The sequence below is a fragment of the Cebidichthys violaceus genome, unplaced genomic scaffold (genome assembly GCF_023349555.1).
Source record: "Cebidichthys violaceus isolate CVI_PGR_0920_01 unplaced genomic scaffold, fCebVio1.0.p SCAF_3, whole genome shotgun sequence".
Taxonomy (NCBI): Eukaryota; Metazoa; Chordata; class Actinopteri; order Perciformes; family Stichaeidae; genus Cebidichthys; species Cebidichthys violaceus.
The window spans coordinates 15,915,837-15,937,741 of NW_027176483.1; the positions used below are offsets into that span (position 1 = coordinate 15,915,837).

The 21,905-nt window shown below is 42.4% G+C and overlaps 1 protein-coding gene across 1 annotated transcript in view; it reads right to left on the reverse strand.

Moving 5' to 3' along the window:
* Positions 1-21,905, reverse strand: part of LOC137881891 (neural-cadherin-like) — a 77,853-nt gene that overhangs the window by 37,670 nt on the left and 18,278 nt on the right. Inside the window, exons 2-9 of the mRNA XM_068724078.1 lie at positions 15,957-16,154; positions 10,696-10,921; positions 9,517-9,721; positions 8,209-8,320; positions 5,760-6,009; positions 3,279-3,421; positions 1,595-1,767; positions 55-223 (exon numbers count right to left, since the gene is read on the reverse strand). Of these exons, the coding sequence (XP_068580179.1) occupies positions 55-223; positions 1,595-1,767; positions 3,279-3,421; positions 5,760-6,009; positions 8,209-8,320; positions 9,517-9,721; positions 10,696-10,921; positions 15,957-16,154 (1,476 nt within the window). The remainder of the gene's footprint in view (positions 1-54; positions 224-1,594; positions 1,768-3,278; positions 3,422-5,759; positions 6,010-8,208; positions 8,321-9,516; positions 9,722-10,695; positions 10,922-15,956; positions 16,155-21,905) is intronic.

Consider the following 21,905-nt stretch of genomic DNA (forward strand, 5'->3'; position numbering starts at 1 on the left):
CTCAGTGCTCTAATTGAGACCTGTTTTAGCCCAGACAATCCGTGACCGCTCTACCTGTGTCTGGATGAATTCTGAAGGCAGGCATGGTGCTGTCTCGGTGCATTAAGCCATATTTGACTTTTCCATTTGCTCCCTCATCTGCATCCACCGCATGCACTTGCAACACAAAAGTCCCCGTTGGCTGGTTCTCCAGCACTGAAGCCTGCTCACGATATTGCTGGCACTGAGATAGAGAGAGGGAGGGGGAGAGAAAGAAGGAGAGACACACACAAACATAAAAAAAACAATTCTCATATAAAAGATATACATAAATGAGAATACAGGGATCAAAGAAAATAAACTCATTAAGTAGAAGGTCACCACTCACACATACAACTGGGTTTACTGTGCATGAAAAACAATATGGAAGTTATAGATACAATAGCACACATCTAAGGAAATAAAAACACTTGAGCTGATTTCTTTTGAAGAGCCAGCAGTGAACAGCTTTGTCTAAACCAGGAATTCAATCCATTCCCCTCATGAACATACAGTATGCCCCAGATAAAGAGCTGCTCTCTGGAGTCTTTCTCTTTTGAAATCATATATAAATGCTAGCTACTCTTTCAACAGAATGACCATGAAAAATGAAAAACAATAGGCGAGGAGGAGCTTGAGTGAAACAGAGGGAGGGAGATGGATCAAAGGATGTGAGCGAGCGATATAAAGAAGAATAATGCAAGGGTTCATGGGACGTGATGGCACAGACAGTGTGGCCTGTAGGTAGCTGTTCATAATAATCACATAATATCAAACATAAGGTCATTCCAGCCCAGATGGTTTCTGAGGCGTAGCTTGATATTTAAAACATATCAAGTTGCCAAGACTTCCAGCCAACCCGAAAGACCTCAGGAGAGTATGTCTTCTGCCGAAGTTCAAGTCATTCCTAATTAAGGAGGAAGTTAATTAAACAGGTAAAGTATATTGTGATGATATTGCACTTTTTTTTCACAAATTAATTGAAATCCCAATGGAGCGCCTAAAGATAGAGTGGCTGTGCAGGCTAATCAGAACTCCTGGGAAAACAGAGCGGAGAGAGACGGAGGCCAGGGAAATGAGAACGCCAGGGCAAAAAAAGAAAAGCTGGAGAGTGGGATGAAGAGAGGGAGGAAGGAGTGATCGACAGAGGAATAGCTGAAGTGCACCGTGAGGATGAGACACACAGGCAGATAAGAGAAGAATGGAGCAATATTGTGAAGGCACGTTCTTTGAATTGAGGCAAAACAACTGACTGTCAGCTATTAAGAAGGCTTCAGGTTGACAGCAACAACAACAGCAACAGCGACAAAAACAATGCTGTAAAGGAATTGTTCGATATTTTGGAAAATAATGCTTGTTTTGTCACCTTTAGACAGAGCCATACTAGCCGTTTCATGTTTCGGGTCTTTATGGTAGGTAATCTTATCATTTAACTCTCAGCAAGAAAGCAAATAATCATACTTCCAAAAAAAACAATGCTCTTAAAACTAACTGATAATTAATTAAAGGGAAATTCTGGTCTTTTTTCAACCTCGTGCTGACTTTGCACTAACCTCCCTTTTAAAAAAATCCTCACCTCCTCAAATACAGGTTTGTTGTTGTTGACGTCGTCAACTCCAACGATGATTCGTGCGGTGGAGACGAGAGGATGTGGGCCGCCTGATGCATTGTCATCTGTGGCCGTTACATTCAGGACGTACTCCAGGCCTTGAAGCTTGGGCAGGGGAGTGGAGCGGAGACGAATCAACCCTACAAAGACCACAGGCCCATTAAATTACACATTATAAAACATGGTCCCTCCTTACACATTAAGCACAACCATTCCATTAGTCATTAAGCAGGATGTTATTGCCACTGTGGCCTTGCATGGTGAGGAATGTGCTATCGATAAAAACACAGCAGAAAGAGCGTATTGCATGTTGTTGTTCTACAAATCGGGGGCGAGATAGCGACTGGTGGAAAAATTCACATCAGAAGTCCACAAAAAGGTAAAAATCTGATAGGCAGACTAAATCCAAAAACCCAATTTCACAGTGGTGATTTCGTCACATTGCTAATCTAATAATTGCATGCTCTCCTCTAAAGATGCCCATCCAGCTCACGCACGTGAGCAAAAACATAAAGTTGTAAGTGACTCGGGTTAGAAGTTAACCAGGCTCAGCAGATGCCTATCAGCTGTTCCTCTCTCCCCCCTGTCTGCTTTCATGTAAAAGTCAAGATAAAAGGTGGGATAAAAGGATACAGCATCTGAGTCAACATCTTTCTCGTCAACAGTAATACAAAAACATCAGAGGTTGCAGGACGAACAAGCAGCCTGTGATGTGGGGGGAACTCATTGAAGTGAGAGCATCGGGAGATTTTTTATTCTCTCGCTGCATTTCTATTCATCTCTTTCAGTGCTCTTGATTAAAGACAACACAGCGTGCTGAGACACACAGATGCGAGTGCCTGGCTTTCCTCTCTCCCAATTTACTTGTGATCCTGGCTGCCCACAGAGCAGAGAAGGGTCCTAGCTCCTAATGACAATGCGTGACGTTGACAGCACTGCACCACTACATTAAAATAAGCGAAGTGTAGGATGTACACGGTAATTCTCCCGGCTTAAATGTCAACCTTGTTTACAAATGCGACATGAGCACTAGCGGCTATTCAATGAGCCAGCACTCTTCGCATATACGGTAAGTGGGAAGGAGTATAGTGGTTTTCCTGCACCCAAAGGATATCAGCCTTAGCATTTTCTATCTCTGAGGATACACAGAAAGGGTGGAGAGGAATATAAAAAGATGATACAAAAGAAAGAGGAGCTGACAGAGCGCAGCCTGAAGATTGTGAGCTATGATAAAGCAGTTGTTGTGAAATTGAATTGAAAGGGTTGGGTGACAAATGTCACAGTGATTGCCACTGGTTTCGGATCAAAGGGTAAATAAAAAAGATAAACTGTGCAGTCACCAATTCTAGAAAGCTCAGAAACATTCCTCTCTGTATACGCAAAAAAAAAGTGTGAAAATTTCCCAAATAATGTCATCCTTTATATTTATGTCTCCAATCACGGAAAGAAAAGATTCATATTGAAATTATAGCTTTTAATATCAACTTTCAATATATTTCCACATTGACTTTGAAAGTACATGGCGTTCATTGCCCACCACTGTAGCAGGAATGTATTAGAGGAAATTGAATGTGTGATTTGATGGAAAGCCTGTCAATTAGAACGAGAGCTGCAAATGTGAAGCCTCGTTGGAAAAATTAAGAAGTATCACCTTTTTGGCTGTCAATGACGAAGTTTCCTTCCTCGTTTCCTGCTGTTATGGAGTAGATTATACCATCGCCATCTGGGTCTTTGGCTAGAACTGTGGCGACGAGGGTGTTGGGCCCCGCGTCCTCGGATACAAACGTTCGATATCTACAAAGTGGAACTCAAGCTTTACAAGTGCAAGAAAGTGAGAGTACACACATGGAAGTCACAAGTCAATGATATAAACACACAGACAGGAGATACAAGTCATTTACACAGTCCACAGCATCAGCAGGCTGATTAGACTTATGGTGAGGGAAGAGAGATGAGCGGGAGGAACAAGGTAGTCTGTTAGACATAGAGAGGAGTTGGATACTCTGTAAGAGGGGGCAACGTTCTCACAGAGTTCGATTTGATTCGTCAGCAGAACTCATCTCCTGTGAGATTTTGTGCTGTATCCTCTTCTAATATGTGTGTGTGTGTGTGTGTGTGTGTGTGTGTGTGTGTGTGTGTAAGTATGTGAGTAAGTATGTGTGTTGTGGGGTGGGCGTCGGTGTCTGTAGTGAGAAGTCAGAGGTGATTGATGGTTTACAGAAGAACGCTGATGGGTGATTCATCTCCGCCAGCTGCGGCAGTCTCCGTGGCAACATGAGTGACCTGTAATCTGTCACCCGGCTCAGAGGCCACCTCTCCGCAGTTCTCTGGGAGGAGACATATACACTCCCTTGGCTTTTCTTTCTGAAGCATCTCCCTTCATCTCACTGAACTGGGAAGTTGTACTCAGACGGAGGAAGCACGCCTGTCCGTCTGCTGGCCTGCATGTCGGGCTATTTGCATTTTCACAGGCTCTCAGCCTTTTATCCTCTCTATAACTCATTCAGATGACAACTCAGAGGTCATGCCAGGAAACATTGGCCTGTCCACTCACATGTCGGAGTATCTCAATAAGTCTGACTCAAAGTACATTTCATAAACATCGTAGAATCCATCAGTCCACCTCTACATGTCCTCTACATACCTTTTGCTGTTTTTGTCCACTCGGTTCCTCTTCTGCCCTCACAGTGCTTATCTACATCTCAGCATGCCACAGTATGACGAAACGTCCAACACACCCTAGCTGGCAAAATGCCTGCTTTTCTAACTATCTGTCTGCTGGTCTGGCAAGAGAATTTGTCTGACTGCCGACAGGCTTCTCTGTTTATCTGCATATCTGACTGGCTGTCTCCTGTCTACTCGCTGTGCATGTTTTGGTATTCTCCTCTCGCTCGCCCTGCAACCATGTTTCAGTGTTTTTCTCCTCAGTTTTATGTTTGTCTGCTTACATCTGCACCTCTTTTTGCCCGCCTGTTTGGCTCTGTGTCTAGCCACCCACCGAGACTGACACCTGACAATGCAACAAGAGCAAGCAACAGAGGTAGGCAACAGTGTTCTGTGAAGGTCATTGAAACATGACTGACAGGACAAGCGGCTTACTCTTTTGGGGGAAATAAATGCAGTGGAGCCACAGTGACAGTTACTGCCCACCCACTCGTACAGCTTTGCCAAGAAGGCGGTCGAGGACACACTGGATTGCATCCGAATGTCAGTTTACTGCGTACGTTTGGAGAAGGCCAAAAATAAACCCCAGCGAACGCCGTCTGAATGCTACGATTTTACTAGAATACTGAACTTTTTCAGCAAACCCCAAGAACATGCTATGAAAGTAACAATGTCACACTGTGTTTGTGGTTAATGTGTGAGAATTGAGTAACAGGTTCGATGCCAGATGGCTGTGATTAACACACCAAATAAAATATATCGACTTTGTCTTAATGGTGGTGCTTTTACTACAGCGCAGTGAAAGCAAGTTGGCCACTAATCATAGCATGACACGCAGTATCAAATATTGTTGCAGCGAATAGCCTGAAGGAAGGCAAGTCTGTGATGTCTAATGTAACAACCTATTATATATCTGTGGTGCAACTACCTTGTCTGCTCAAAGAGCAGAGCTTCGGTGTTTTGAGCAATGATCAGCTGGTGGATCAGAGATAAAGCAGATAAAGCAGTGCCAGCAGCAGGGACATTATTTAAACTTTTCATCTTGGTGACAAACTTTGATCTTTGCAGCTGAACTTTGGCCAAATTGTTGCTGTTAGGTTTTGGGCCACAGTAACAAAGCATAAAGCAAAACAAGTGAAGTGAAAGGTGCCTCGAAAATAAACTTATTGTGTTATCTGAATCAACATTCACAAAGACACATACACTGTATACTTTTTATAATAGCTTATTGATTCACTTAGAGCACCTTTGTCTTGGCCTCACACTTTTTTATTCCAATATATATTCTTCCAGATGCTGCGTTTTGAGCCCTCAATAAGTAGGAATTAATATCGATGACTACATCAATATCAGCTTTTTCTTATAGGTCACATCTTGGTCATGATTTTATTTGTTGTCTGAAAGGCAGAATAAAGTGTAAACAGGACAAATGATGGACAGGTATTTTATAAGTGGTAAAGCTCCTCACACAGACTGGGAGAATTCAGGGGCCTCATCGTTGATGTTTGCCATCCTCACACGGACCGTGGCAGTCCCCGAGTGAGGCTCGTCCCCGCTGTCCATTGCCATCACCACAAATTCATACAGATGGTTAGGCCTCTCATAGTCCAGCCGGCCAGCTGGGAAAACAGTCCCATGGGGCGAAATGCTGAAGTCCGGACTCAGGGTGTAATAGGTGAGTTCAGCGTTTAACCCTGAGTCACAGTCCGTGGCTAACACTGGCGGGAGGGAAGACAAGGACCATCAATTTACAGTTAATCGAAATGAGCTGATGAGATGGCATCAGCTGATGACTATGTTGACGTCTCTGTAGATCATTATCTCTTTATGGCTTTGCAAAACACGTAATAGATCATAAGCTCTGACAGCTACAATTACGAGCATGCAAACTGCACTGTGCCCCTTCCATCATTTGCAAAAATGAGCTTAAAAACAGCAAAAAGACTTAATGAAATGAACCAGATGTTTTTTTTCTTCAGCAGGGAGTGTTTGGAAATTATTATGTTTTGAGGTAATAACACAGAAAAACTATAGATTTGTTTCTAATGTGTAATGGGACTACAGCCACATACATTGACACCCCTAGTTGCAGTGCTTCTTTAAGTTTGCTGTTTGGTGAATTTCACTTAAAATCACTATTTCATACACAGCCCCTCTAGAGTCTAGCTCATAACGCTTGCATGTTGCATTGTCTTTTGATGTGTTTATTTCCTTGTGTCAAGCATCAGCACCAGCAGCCCATGCATTGCAAATGCTTCATTCTTTCCTCAATGTTTTGTTGTAGCTCAAGACTGGCAATTTACTATACACTCTTTGTATAGTGTGTATAATGTGACAGGCTCATTAAATGTTAAAGAATTAAAGCAGTAAATATCCCTTAAACCTCACTGTCACAAGTGCTTTTAACTCAAGATTATTTATATATTCTCCTCCTCAGTGGATAAAGTGTAAGTGATAGCCTCATTGTGAAGTATTCATCTGTGTCTTTGCCCAATAGAATGCAAGCTGACGGGGTAATGGGGATTTCACTCTCTTGGTGCCTCAAAACTTTGACATTTCATTAGTTTGCGTGAAGTCCAGCACATTGCAAAACTAACTTGTTTTCTCTCTTTCTTTCAGGTCTTTTGCCCCCTTGGTCTGAGTTGTTCGGGGCATTCTGGGCTTTGGTCAGGGGCAGTTTTATTGAATTACAAACTCACACATTTTCATGATGTATCAGCCCGTCTATTTGTAACAAAATGATCTAACTTTCCCGTAGGTAGCTCTTTCAGAAGACTCCATGTCTTCACTCACTCTCCCTTTGATCTCTCCTCTGCGGAGTTCTTCCTGTTGTATTGGATGTTTTATTTTTTGTTGATGCATTGCTTTGTATTGGGTACCATTCTCTCCTTCCGCTGGCTCTGCATCGCTAACAATTTCTATTGCCCCAGGCTGTGTATTCGAATGATTTAAGATTAAATTAGTTCAATTTTTCTCACCGAGAATCCGCTAGAAACAAATGCCCAGCCAGAGATTCTCACAAATCCCTTATGGTAGTCCATGGGGGACTGAAGTCCCACAGGTGCAGAAACAGTTGACAAGAACTAAACAGTCAACATGGTAAAATCCTGAACAATGGGGCATTTCTTTACTTTTTCGGAACTTAAGGTATTTTTTCCTTGAGCCCCTGTTAATTTGCGAGTAAAGTATAAGTGAATGTAGAAAATTCTTAAATCCCGTTGAGGTACTTAATTTAAGGCTGTAGCTTAATATTGCAAAGGGATCTTAAAGGTACAGTATCTAAAAACAGAAATCTCAAGAGTGCAATCAAAAGTGTCATTTTTTCAAACAGCAAACTAGAAAAAGGGGATAGTAACAGTGGCAAAACATATTTGTTAGAAGCACAAGTTACATTATAAGGAACATTATGAAACAGAAAGTGAATCTAAATAATTTTAAAGTAAATTTCTAGTCTTCCCTCAGCCAGAACGTTTCTTCATTGGTGTGTATTTTTACAAAACATAACTCAATAACTCAAGTTGAGCAGTTGCAATGGCAAGACATTCGCCTTCAGCCTCATAATTGATAATTATAAGGTAGCCTCATGCAGTAACATAAATTGACATGCCATCATTCATACAGTACATAATTAATCAAAACAAATGTATGCCGTCTTTGTAGCAACTACTTTAGCTCAGTACTGTGCTTATATGAGCAGAGATCTGAAAGATCTATTAGTTTCCTTCAGTATGGAAAAATGGAAGCATTATGGGTCAATAAGCTGAAACAATGACTCAAGATCTGAAATGCAGCGTTAGCTTTCTCCCAGAATATATCTGTTGTATTTTTCTGCAGAAAAAGTGAGTTTTTGGATAGTTTCTCACTCCACTTCAAAAAGAAACAGATGGTTGTGAAATATGGGGTCAGAGGACTCTTACCCTGCAGCAGGGATGTTGCCGTGGTTACAGTCTCAGGGACTCCATCCACACTATAGATAGATTGGAGGAACTCTGGGACACAATCATTCTCGTCCGTTATCAACACCTGAACCTGATTAGTGCCAGTGTGATGGTTTAAGAAGAGAGGAGAGGAGTAGAGAGAAGAAGATCGGGAGAGGAGAGGAGAAAAAACAGACAAAATCAGAGTAGAAGAATACAAAATGAGCTTCTCTTTAATAATCCTCTCATCCAGGAGACAACCATAGGAAATTCCCTGAACAGGAGGCTGACCGCAAAGCTTAATCTAAATTGCATTTTATAGTTTCTCAAGTTGCCAGTTCAACACATCCTTTATCTTCCACTTCATGATTTTTCTGAATCAAAAATAGAAAATTTCTGAGCATGTGTGTTTTTTCGACAAAGGCCCTGAGCCGACTAGCCCCCCCCCCCCCCCCCCCCCCCCCCCCCCCCCCTCCCCTAACAAGCTCCCTGTCACCACTATGTGTAAAGTGTGAAGTGACAGCTGAGTAATAGTCCTGAAATAGCTGTGATAGTTTTTCCCAGTCTCCATCTCCTACCCCACAACATGCAGCTGAACAGAGGGAGATTTTTGCCTGCCGAATCTGTGGTACGAAGTGAGTGCCTGACATGATAATTGGGTAACAAAATCTTTGAATTAATAATTCAGATGATCCTGAATTCATGAATAGTTTATTTAGAAATATTCGTTTGCGAATGAGGTTTTTCGGATTATGGGATCTTATGCCTAGTGTCTCAGAGTGTGTGCTATATTTTTCACAGTTCATCTCCAGATCACACTCTCAACAACAAGCACTTACTGTGACACAAAGAAAAGAGGGTGGAACAAACTGTAGAAAAAAATCACTTGGGCCCTTGGTTAACTTGTTAACATTTCAAAACCACTCAGCCATGCAATTCCTGCAGACAGAGACAAACTCTGCTGCTTCTCTTCTGTGGTTATCGCCAAGTAGTGTGATGTCAACAGGTCAGCGCTGAAATCAGATCATTGCCGTTAATGCAGACTTGTCAGCCGCATAACATTTAGGTGAAAACTGGGTCTGTCTGAGAGCTTTGAGAAAGTCCAGCGGGAGAGCACAACGCAGCAAATCTCAGCAAAAAAGCATATTTTGTATTTCAGTTTATTTCAGCAGTTAGAGTAAATGCTTGTGCGACAGATGCAATAATAGTACATCACAGTAGACCTCAGCTTTGGGCTTAGTTGACCTGAGTGCATGAACTCGTATGTGACTCATGCTTGCTGCCTGTATCATTCTTTAATAAACTAACCTCTGTGGCAGTGCTGAGGCTGCCTGGCTCTTCGCTAGCTCGCACCATCAGCAGGTAGCGTCGCTGGTCACTCTCGTAGTCTAGCGTCTTGGTTAGACTGATCTCCCCCGTCTCCTGTCTGATGCTGAAAAGGCTACTGGGATTGATCAGCAGACTGTAGCTGATTGGCTGCTGCTGGAAGGAAATGGCAAACACCACCACGAAGCTGCAGAACACAGAACAAGTATTAAAAAAAGGAAAGGAGAAACAGTCTTTATTATTCGATTTCAGTTGCGTATATGCTGGATTAAAATCAAAATCCTCTTTTCCTATATCAGCACAGCACAGCGCTGTAATGAAATAAATTACTGTATGGCCCATTGACTATGGGCTATAAACACAGTCAATCAGTACTTGTCAGTTCTGTGTAATAACGTCATGCTATTATGCAGATATCAATGTTTATTTTTACGGTTTAGAGAGTTTGCGTTCCCCTAATGGTGTGAGATGATGATATGTCAATTCATGCTTGAGTGCACTGGTGTGACCAAATGAATATTCATCAGCATGAGTCTTAAGGTAGCGTTTGGAAATCAACACCTAAGACAAGAGTGTGTATTTCTGCATGTCTGCATTAGTTATTATAGGACTTGTTTTTGCAGAGACATTTATGCATGCATTTTCAATTTCAATTGTGAAAAATGAAGGGTATTATACAGTGATGTAAAACTGTCCTTTTGTAAGTGAATCAATATGCTTTCATGCATGTATCCCCTCTACTTTTCAGCAATTTAAAGATATAAGGTACACTGACAATACAATTTTGAATATTGCTCTGCTTTATTGTGTTTAGTATCAGGCAATTATACCTATTGAGGCAACAATAAAGAATCCGACAAAGAGTGTTTGGTGATAACCACAAGGGAATAGACCAAATGTGAATAAAAGCCCCAGCAGAACTGTTTAACTACAAGGAAAGACATCAAAAGATATCACATTACTGCAATTTATACTGAAAAGGCCAAGGCCAAATACCGACACACAATGTTGGAAATAACATACAATTAAATCCATATACAGTATACTATATATATATATATATATATATATATATATACACACAGTATATATTTAGCCTGTCCGAATTCATCATCCCTGTTTATGTATGTGTGAGTGAATGTTAACACATGCAGTACTCACGGCTGTCCTTCAGGCGTGTTCTCTGGTATGGAGATGGCGTAGCTAGTATTGGTGAACTGCGGCGCTCTGGCTCCTGCCACTACAGAGAGCATGGCAGGGGCACTGCGGCTGCCCAAGCCGTCAAGGGCCACAACGCTTAACAAGTACTCTCTATCGCTCTGAAGCACCAACCCTGTGGTCACCACCTGGCCTGTCTTCTTGTCCACTGCAAAGCAGCCGTCACCACCTACAGGGAAATACAATGACTTTATTTTCAAGAGCTGGATCCAAACCAATCCAATACTGCTGGCTTGAATACTAACTCGGAAATGTTACCCAAATGGCAATTTGAAATATGTGATTCTGCCTAGCTAGGTTTGCTGAGTTAATGCTCACGACACATAAAGATTGTTTTTTATACTTATGGTGTGATTCATGTTCAAATTGCAGTTATAATGCAATCTTTCTGTGCAATTAATTTATGTGTCAAAACATCTTAAAAGTCTGGACATATAAATAAACAATCTAACTCAGACACTGAGTACATGTAAACATAAAGGTAAGGTAACACTAGGCTCTACTATTACACAAAACCCAATGGATCAGGATATTGAAAGCAGCTTTATTAAAATGACTTTAATTGCTACTTTGTATTCAGGCAGTATGGTGGATGTTCAATAGTGACTATAAGCTGAATTTACATTTACATGTATTAATTTGGCTGGTACCAAAGCGTTGTACAAATGAGGTATTATCCAACAGACAATAGATTGAGAGAAGCCTGTGAGAATAATGTCCTCAACACTCAGTTCCATGTGTCACCGACACAAGGAATGGTAGCAGTAGTCGTTGTTCATTTGCAGATCGCAGCGAATGAGAAGGTTCATAAACCGGATTGACTCACTTTGTTGGAGCTCAGAGCTCCCAGCTCCCTCATAGCTCCGTCCTCTCACCTCCCTCTACACAGCTCCCTCCTTCCTCCTCTCATCTACCTCCTTACAGATACCCCTTCTCCCCTATCTTTTCACAGCTCCCTCCTCCAACCTCCCTCTTTACAGCTCCTCCCTCTCCTTTATCTGCTCACAGCTCCCTCCTTACAACTCCCTCCTCAAAGCTTCCTCCTCTCACCACCCTCGCCCCTCCCTCCTCTCACCCACCTTTTCAAAGCTCCCTCCTTACAGCTCTTTTCTCCTTCCTCTCTCTTCCTTCCCCTCAGCTCCCTCCTAACAGCTCTCTTCTCTCTCCTCCCTCCTTACAGCTCCCTCATCCCTCCTCTCACCTACCTCCTCACAGCTCCCCTCTCTCCTATCTCCCCACAGTTCCCTCCTCACAGCTCCATCCTTACAGCACCCTCCTTACACCTCCTTTCTCTCTCCTCTATCTCCTCATAGCTCCCTCCTTTCACCTCTTTCCTTACAATTTCCTCATTTTACCTCCCTCTTTACACCTCCATCCTCTCCCCTATCTCCTCATAGCTCCTTCGTCCTTCCTCTCACCTATCTCCTTACCAAAAATGGTTATAATTATCTTTCATGAGCTAAAACACTTGAAACTAGCTAATGAGACCATAAACCCATGTTTACAACGTTTACTGAGGAAATAAATCAAAAGAGAAGTAGGGTCATTTTCTCATAGACGTCTATACAGTAGTAAAGACGAGAAAGGACCAGCGCTTGCACTTGTCATGAAGCAACATACTCAGTCAGATAAGACCTAATATTTCTGATGTTATATAGCACAAGTGACCAGTGGTAGGCCGTCAGGGCCAGCTACGCCTTCTCTGCTGGCCTAAACAGAATCACAAAGTTATAGCTATTTTATAATTTTTCACAAATACACTACAAGCATTATAATTGTTTTCCCATTAGCTTATTTTCTCATTGCACAGCTCCTGTTTTCCTATGTTGCTCTGCTTCCAGCACAGCTTGTTTTCAGTAGAGCTCTTATCCAATCAGATTTCACCCCTATGTCTCTATGTAAGGAGAGAGGGCCGAGGTCCTCTAGGTAGACTTTGCAGATTAAAGTATATGGGGACAACATTGTTGATTGTCATAGTGTTCAACCAATCAGATCTTTAGTTTGACATGTTGTGATTGGTCAGTGGGCCAGCGTGACTTTTGTCAAACAGAAAGTTAGCTGATCTTTGTGTTTAGTAAGAGTTCAAGTTGAAACATATGTAAGAAGTTATGACATTGACATTACATTTTTAGCGTTTTTAAATGGATTTCTGGAGAAGGACATTTCCAGAAAAACTGGACATCGTATCAAAGGGTTGGTCAAGCCCACAGCTAGCAGCCCTGACCCAGCATGGAAAAGGATTTGTACGAACGGTATTTCTGGCTGACAGCGGGGAAGCGTTGCACATTTTATGGCTAAGAATGCGTTTCATTTGCGACTGAGCTCTTGGTGTTTGGAGCTGTTTGGAGCTATGCTACGCTAACCAAGGCAGCTACACGACAGGACATGCACAAGCTACGTGCTTTTGAAAACTTTTGGAGAGACCTGAGTGGACTTTTTAAGTGAAGAGCAGCTGTGGTAAGTTAACTGATTTTGCATCTTTACATCTGCAGTAGCGTTTCTACTGTGTTCATTTGTCTATCGTGTTGTTTTTTATGAATAATATGAATGGCTCGTGCTCTAGCGCCGCAGTGTTGCTGGATTGATTTGTTGCTTTGTTGTCATATAAATATATGTGACTGGTTCTTGTGAGTTTTTCTTGTCATTGTGTTAATTACATTGACATTTTTTTGACCACATGCATTGTCCGTTAATTACAAAGCATCATGTGCAGGGTTATTGTCCGGACAATTGAATCCTGGCTGTTGTTTCCCCGCTAGCTTAGCCCCCCTGAAGACACGTGCAGTGCCGCAGCCTCAGCTGTTTTTTGTTATTGTTCCAGGTTCAGAGGTCACAAAGCCTGTTGTCTGTTACGTGAGCGCAGTCCACCGAAAACATTATATTTACCAAGATTTAAGCTTCTGCATTTTCCAAATGCAGTAGTATTATTCAAACGTATTGTTCAGTTCTTAAGCCTCGTACCGAACGGTTTAATATGAATACGTGTATTATTACACTCCTAGAAACAAATAACCACAGCTGTGGCGTCATAATGAGCTTATTAGGAGATGGCTCAAGTCTAGTAGGACAGCACAGGTATAAAATGCATGGCCCGCCACTGCAAGTGACAGATGAAACATTCTCAGTGAAAGTAGATCACAATGCCTAGATTTCTTGCAGACTTTGATGGGGAATCGGAGGCGGAGCTGAGCTTTATACTAATGCTGTGCTAAACCAAAGAACTTGGTCGAATCATCAGTTCAGTCTTAGAGAGTTGAAGGTGATGTTCCTTCATCCATCTTGAGGTATCACTGAGGCATGCTGAGGGAAGGACAGATAGATCTAGGTATCATCAGCATGAGAGCAGATAGTTGGACCTATGATGGTGTATATGAAGAGAAGGGGACCAAACACCTTTTCTTGTGGTACACCAGTCTATCCTTGAGGACTAAAGGGCATGATGAATGCGCTTCTTCTACTTCCAAATTTTCAAATTATTTTTGAAATATTCTTAATATAACGAATAGCGCCATGATTCACTATTTGTTTACCTTCCCAAGGCTTACTATGCAGATGATGCAATTTTTATGCACATAGCTCTTCTACTCAAGTCGTGTCTCTATTGAAGTATGCCTTTAACATTCTTCAGACATTCATGCATTACTTCAAACTTGTACTGAATGAAAGACAAATAGCGCGCTCATCTCGCTAGCAACAAGCGAGAACTACATGCTATCATTTTGCGTGATGTGTGTGATTGTCGCTGATGCTGTTTGTACGTGATTGTTATTGACCGTCTGTGTTTTTACGTGTGTCTCTGTTGCAAAAGTGATCTTGATCTTGACTAGAGTATAAGTTTAAATGAAGGTTATGGAAATATTTTTGGAATTTTATATCAATGTTTGGTGGCTAACCTATATTTGAAACCTTCACAAATATGAAGTTTTATTTTCTTTAAAAAGCTGGGCACTGTAGTTTTTACGTTACGTTACTCAAACAGGAGTATATAGTACATTTGTTTCATTTGTTCTGTTCTGCAGTTTGACAGTTGGTGGCAGTAACGCACCAACAAATGTAAAATGCGCCAAAGGCAATGTAGAAGAAGACTGCAAGCAAGCAAAAATGGATGTAAATAATGTATAATTTTAAATATTTAAAATTGACTTTGCAAATGTTTTGGAAGGAGGGAAATGCATTCAACACATTTTATAGACCACAAGGAAAACAGTTTGTTTTGGTGAGATACACTGAATGTAAACATAACTTTTGTTTGTTCACAAGAAAACTCCACAGGGAGCCTTTTAAATAAAAGATCTTCTTTTTCTTTACTGTTGAATACAAAAAAAAATGGGATCAGACAGACTGACCTCGCTCATCAAAAGGCCAGCTACTCTTATCCTCTCGGGGTCTTAAAAGTTAAGCGCAGCATAAGAGGGTTAAATAAATACATTTGTTGAAATTTGGTCTACTATTCAGTTTGCTCAAGCCTCACTGATTGCAAAAGTGTTAGCATGGTCATATAGACCATGGGTACCTTGTTGTTGTAATTGTAGTTTAATGCACATAAGAAGAGTTGAGCAATGGCCTAATGTGAGTCAAAGGGAAGTTTGTAATGTTTTGTAAAACCCCACTGGCAAGATTAGCACATCCCCCCAATCTCTGACATGCCAACAAGCCTTTATCCCTTCAACCACCAGGGGGTCTACTACTCTGGCAGATTTCCAACAGCCCACTGTGTGTGTGAGTTCATGCTCGCGTGATTCTGTGTGTGTATGAAACAGAAAGAAGCAGACAGACAGACAACAGTGCATGATAAGTGTATAAACAAAAGTGTGAAGTCCTCTGGCTGTGTGTGTGTGTGTGTGTGTGTGTGTGTGTGTGTGTGTGTGTGTGTGTGTGTGTGTGTGTGTGTTTGTGTGTGTGTGTGTGTGTGTGTGTGTGTGTGTGTGTGTGTAGAAGAGAGAGAGACAGCTACGGGGATACAGAGGCAGAGAGAGATAGGGTGACAAAGAGACAGAGAAACTAATGGACACCTAAAGAGTGTATGAATGCATGAATGAACGTGTGAACGCCTGTGGCTGTCTGCTGTGCTGGTGTTTGACTAGTTGTATTCATTTCCAAAGCTCCACAGCTCTGCCAACCTATACTTACAACAACACAGCCTGTTTTAATACCACTTCTCATACATGTCATGTGTGTGTGGGTGTAAACAGCAGAAAGCTTACCGTCAGACAAAAAGTATTCCACCTCTCCGCTTTTGCCCTCATCCCCATCTTGAGCCTGGAGCTGGTAGACAAACGTTCCCGCGGGGGCCTCAGGGGACACTACAGCCAGGTAAGGGTACGGCTTCATATTCCACTCAGGGACGTTGTCATTGACATCAGTGATCCTCAGCTTCACCTTGTTCAGGTACCAGTCCGGGCCTGAGGGATTGTGCAGAGATAGTGACGAAGCTGTGGTTACTGAAAGTGACAGCTGTCATGTAACTGTGTGTGTGGAAGGGAGACAAGCAGCCAGGGGAATCCGAAGCACCGACAAGCAGCGAGTCAACTGAGGGTACAGGTATGTGAGATATAAATCCTCTCCAGTATATAGGAAAAAATAATGCTGCTCGTTTAGAATATAGCTCATCATTAAAAATATGTTTGGGTAGGAACGCTTCCTGGTTTGAGGGGCTCTTTGGATAAAGATACTGGTAGACAGAAAATTACAAAAAAAACTCCAAGGCACTCTCTTTCAAAGCTTTGGTCGGCAAAATTGGAGAAACCAGCAAGAGTAAGCCAGATTTTGAAAGCATCCAACCGGAAAACCCAGCTCAGTGCTGCCTGCTCTTTTCTAACGGAGTAGCTAGCAGCACATTCGGGTCAATTGAAATGATTGGGTGGGCTTATCACAGTCCTGCAACAGCCACAGATACCACATTTTTTAAAACTGCTTTTGTCAGAGCAATTGATTTAGTGATTGCTGTTGGGTAGTAAAAGTAATTTCAACAAGTATAAAAAAAGGTTTCTAAAATACATTACCTACCCCAGCTTTAAACAATTAAAATGCCTTTATTGTCATGGTATAGCCTTTTTGGCTCCCTGACAAAGGCTTGATGCTGAACGCATGTTTATTAAAGAGCCAGTGTTTAAGATTTAGTGGCATCTGGCAGTGAGATTGCAGATTACAACCAACTAAATACCCCTCCGCTCACCCCTCCCTTTCCAAGCGTGTCGGAGATCTATGGTGGCCTTCACGTAGTGTAAAAACACATCTACTGTCCCCTCTCAAGGGCCAGATTTTGGTTTGTCTGTTCTGGGCTACTCTAGACACATGGCTTGTGCAATATGACAGGCTCTATGAAGAGGACCCACTCCTTATGTAGATATGAAGGGCTCATTTTAAGGTAACAAAAACACAACGATTCTTACTTTCAAGTGATTATAAACTATAAAAATATAATTATGAATACCATACTCCATGTCTGCTAATAGATCAACCCTAAATCCTACACGCTGGACCTAAAAGACAGTGCCTCTGCGTTTTCTTGGTATTTTTAAAAACCAAGTCATTCTTGTATCTGCAATGGGAAACTGATACCAAGACCGTCTTGAGTCAGCTTCAGAGTTTTGGTCACAGCAAATCACCACACTATCCTACAATTTACCCGCTGTCTTTCCACTTCTTTTTGCTTCGCCATATCTGCCGGGTTGTAAGTGGATGTCAGGAGTGCTGTTTGGGCCCATTGTGGAGGCTGGTGGATGTGACGTCATCCATCCATTCTACATCAGGGCTCCCATTCAGGAATCCAGACATCCAGGTTCCCATGGGAAAGACAGCCTCAGCCACAATCTCATCTACCAAGTCTGTGTAAAGCTACCTTGATCTTCCCACAGGGGCCTAGGGATGATGCCTCATGGCTGCAGGCATTTTGTCGCCTGCACACTGCCTCACTGGAGTGAATAAGAAGATTCCAAGACTCCAATTACCTACTCGCTCACCCTGAGTCTGGGCAGACTGCAAGAGTGCAAGGAGGAGCTGTGTACAAGTGCGTTGCAGTCTCTGTGACAAGAGCGTAGTGTGCCTTTTGCTGGAACTGATGGTAGGGGATGGTTATCTGCATTAAATACGATGACACAATCTGGAAACAACATGCACAAAAAAACTCCTGACAGTGTCACAGGCCCGATCTAGGGCACGTTTTGGGCAAACTCTATTCCTGCAAAGTGGAGCAAGTCACAAAATTGTAAGCTAAGACACTATATCTGCAGATATTGGCTGTGATCTTGTGTCAACGTGGCATGAAGGAATGTCAGAAGAGCTGCCAACCAGTTCAGTAGGCTGCGATCCACAGAGGCCATCTGCCTTACCCCTGAGAAGAAGAACCCCCTGCCAGCACAACACACACACAGATATAAACACAATCGCAGACATTTGACATGCAGGCAAGTCATCCCGTCACAACCAGACACATGCTTGCACACTTGATGCAGCTGACATTAGCATGTCTCTCTCTCTCTCTCTCTCTCTCTCTCTCTCTCTCTCTCTCTCTCTCTCTCTCTCTCTCTCTCTGACACACACACACACACACAAACATAGCAGTGCACACTTACGCAGAGAGGTGAGTTACCTAAGGGCTAAAAGTAACTATGGATTTCAAATCCCATTATGTAAAAGCTCTCCTGTGTGTGACCACAGGCTATATATGTACTTTTTAATCCAAGACAAAAGCAGTAGGAGTTTGACGTGCATCCTTTCACTAGCTGAGGGCCGACATAACCGATGTGCTGTCGCTTTACAAAACAGTTCCACCTTGTCGGTTTCACTAATGTTCTGTGAGATGGCGTGTCTTTAAGGTCGATTAAAGCCGATAATAGAAAACCATATATTGGTAATGAGCGGTGCATGCAGCAAATAGTATAAAGTCCTCAAACTGTATGAATTGCTTCAATTATTCTCTTACAGCACCTACAGTAGTCTTTGCTCAGATGAGTTGGAAAGCAGAAAATAGATGCTGAGATCACAATTTCTATTTCAACTGGCTTACAGTTAAGATGCATTTTGATGGAAAATACAATGTGTTGCACTACAGACTAGCTCTGGAGTGTTCACAGCTGAAACACAATAGCTATAAAGTGTGTGACAGCTCCTAAAAGGATTGTTAGAGGGATAATAACAGAGGGAGGAAGGAGCTAGAGGAGAGAATTAATCTAGCTTTCTGCTCAGGCTTTAAAGTTGCTCTGCGCAGAGAAAAGTTCTGACTTGGATCTGACGATAGTTCGTTTTGGATAAATAGCCACTGTATCGTGGGGGCAGAGAAACTAATCAATGCTCAGATGCTATCTGCTTAAAATGTCGACAGCGGCAGTTCATGCAATTTAAGCCAGATCATCCTGCCCTGTAAGACGGAACAATCCTTTCGCGATGAATAATGAGAAAGGATAAAGATTCTTTTTGCAAAGTAAAGGGGTTTAAAAGGCACTTAATCAAAAATAAATCAGAGCTCCAGCACTTAACATTTAGTTGACTATCAAATCTTTGCGGAGAGCAGTGCAAGACACATTTCTTGCCTCCTGCTTGTTGGTGTCTTTCCAAACCATGTCTCTGTGGTAATGGTGGTGATGATTTTACAAGGCTCCATCTAATTAGCTTGTTACAGAGAGACTAATCAGAGCCAAGGCAGATAATTAGAGCCTATCAGCTCTGGAATGATAAATGTAGAACGTACTAGTGTGAAAGTGTATGCGTGTGTGTTTGCGAGGTGAGAGATCGCTTGTGTGCACGGGCAAGCGAGAGTGCACACTGCATGTTCTCAGGCTGCAAACGTGTGCGATTTCTCTCTGATCTGGTGAGTTAAGAGGGAGTGGCTGTGAGCGATGCCCCATGAGCACCAAACCGACACAACCTGCCCCGCCTGACCGAGACAAAAGATGTGATCAAATAGGCAGAAGGCTCACAGGCTCCACTGGATTTTTACAAAGTCAAATATGCTTTCTGCTCGCTCGGTGTGATGAAAAGCCGGCCTATACTGTACGCTGCAATCCCATAAGTATAAGCGCATCTGGTGGATGACTAACACAACAATGTATTGCAAAAAAGTGGATGACAGGGGTGCACTGTGTGTGTTTGGCCACGGCTCAGTGACTACAGCGAGTGTGGTGTGTTTCATGTGTGTGCACGCGAGTTGTGCGTGAGTGTGTGTTCTACATTACTGCAAGCCTGCCTGTTGATGTTTCCTGCTGTTAATCCTCTCCTTGGGTAGTTGCTATATAAAGCTGCTAAGTGGCTTGCCGGTATGAAAAAAAAAAAGTTGTCTCAAGTGCTTCTGTGCACACATGTACACTGCCCACAGTGCAGAGACACTGAGTGTGTGTGTGGGAAGGGGATGAGAGGAAACAGAGTGAAGGAGAGAGGCACAGACACAGAAACACAAATATCTACAGAGGGAGAGAAAGAGACAGAGAGGAGGAAAAGGCAGGCAGCGTGGAGGATGGAGTATTGTGTGATGCTTAGCAATAAAATAACATTACACGAGACGAGAGCACAAGGGAAGCACAACAAACAGCGTAGCACAACAAAAGATGCTGGGAGCATCCATGTTTGGAATGAGAACATACAGAAGCAGAGCGCCAACCACAAGAGGAGAAAATTAGGATAAAGAACATACAGTGAAATTAATATCAGAGGGTCTTCTTATGGACCCCTTGTTCCTCCTACGTCCAATGAGGGAGGAAATTAAGATACAAATATTTCTGTGTGGAATTAAACAAATTGCGTCTGCAAGCATAAATACCAATGGCCCGTGCGAGACATGGAATTTCAGTGGTGCTTTTCTAGCAGCGAGTGAATGGAAAGTGAAAATCAGCTCAATGGGGGTGTAATAAGGTACATTAACCGAGTGTTTGCAGTGTTAAGGAGGCTCTATTCTAAGCCCCCCCCCCCATCATTGCGCTTAAAGCAGAGTGTGAAGCCGTCAGCAGGAGATCAACACGCTAAAAGCACCAGGGACAGAAATCTATTAACTCAGGAATCCCGACACTACACACACTGGACTCTGCAGCTCAGAAAGGCTGACACACCAACCATGTAAACACACATGCAGGCATTTTCATCCCAGAACAATTAGAAATGGTAGACATCTTTTTACTCCAAATCTGCATCTATGCAGAAAATCCACATACAAGTGTTTGATAAAGCGGCCTGTATGTGTCTTTTAGGAACTACATGTGCGAACAATATTGACGGGATTATTATTCAATGTCACAAACAGGGTTGGTAAACAGAAGAAAGCTGCATGGAGGCCAGTGAAAATTTAATGGCGGTTACTTCTTTTTTTCTGTTTCTTATTCAGTCTCTTTTCAAACTCGGCGCTGACTAATTTAGAACGATGTTACCCTGCTTGGACGGAGAGCAACAGAATTTGTTGCTGAGATCACAAAGAAAGCGCTGCAAAAGGGGCGAAAATTTCCGCGTCCACCCAGTTGTTTGTTTCCATCACTGCTGATCGAAGCTGGAGTCAATAAATACCCGTGACTACTGCAGAGTCATTGGTTCCAGGAATGAATGCCTATTGTAACCTGTTTCCCACGAAAGACAAAAGCCAGATGTTAGTGGGTGTTCGTGTTATTTTTCCAATGGAGCTTATTGGGACATTTAGTGGTCCCCAAACCTTCAGACCATGTTTTAAAGCTTCATGTCTAGGAACAATCATCTTCAAAATAGCCATCAAGACCAAAGACAATACACTTTTGTGGAAGAAAAATGTGTGACTTTTGTGAGAAAATTTCCCATTCACTTCAACACAATTGGAGCTAGGGCTGCCTCCACAGCCCTCACAGTAGCTACTATCTCGCCAACTATTGCACTTCTTCAGCAGTGAGATATAAATAGATAGAAGAGTAGATAGACGCATGTATGGATAAATGCGTGACTCACCAATAGATAGCAATACCTCAAATTCGCTATGGAGAGCAAAGTAGAGAACACAAAAGATCCACTCAGCAGTAAGTATATATAAGCCCTAATAGTAATAAAAGGTTCTTCCACTGAAGATGTTCAGTATACCTCTAATCACAGATGCATACTGGGGTCGGCTCAAACCCTTCTCTGGTGGGCTAATTTTTTCTTGCTCTGTAGTTCAGTCAAAAGAATTACAAAAGTAATTTAATCCATTTTTTGTATTGCTTAGAGCA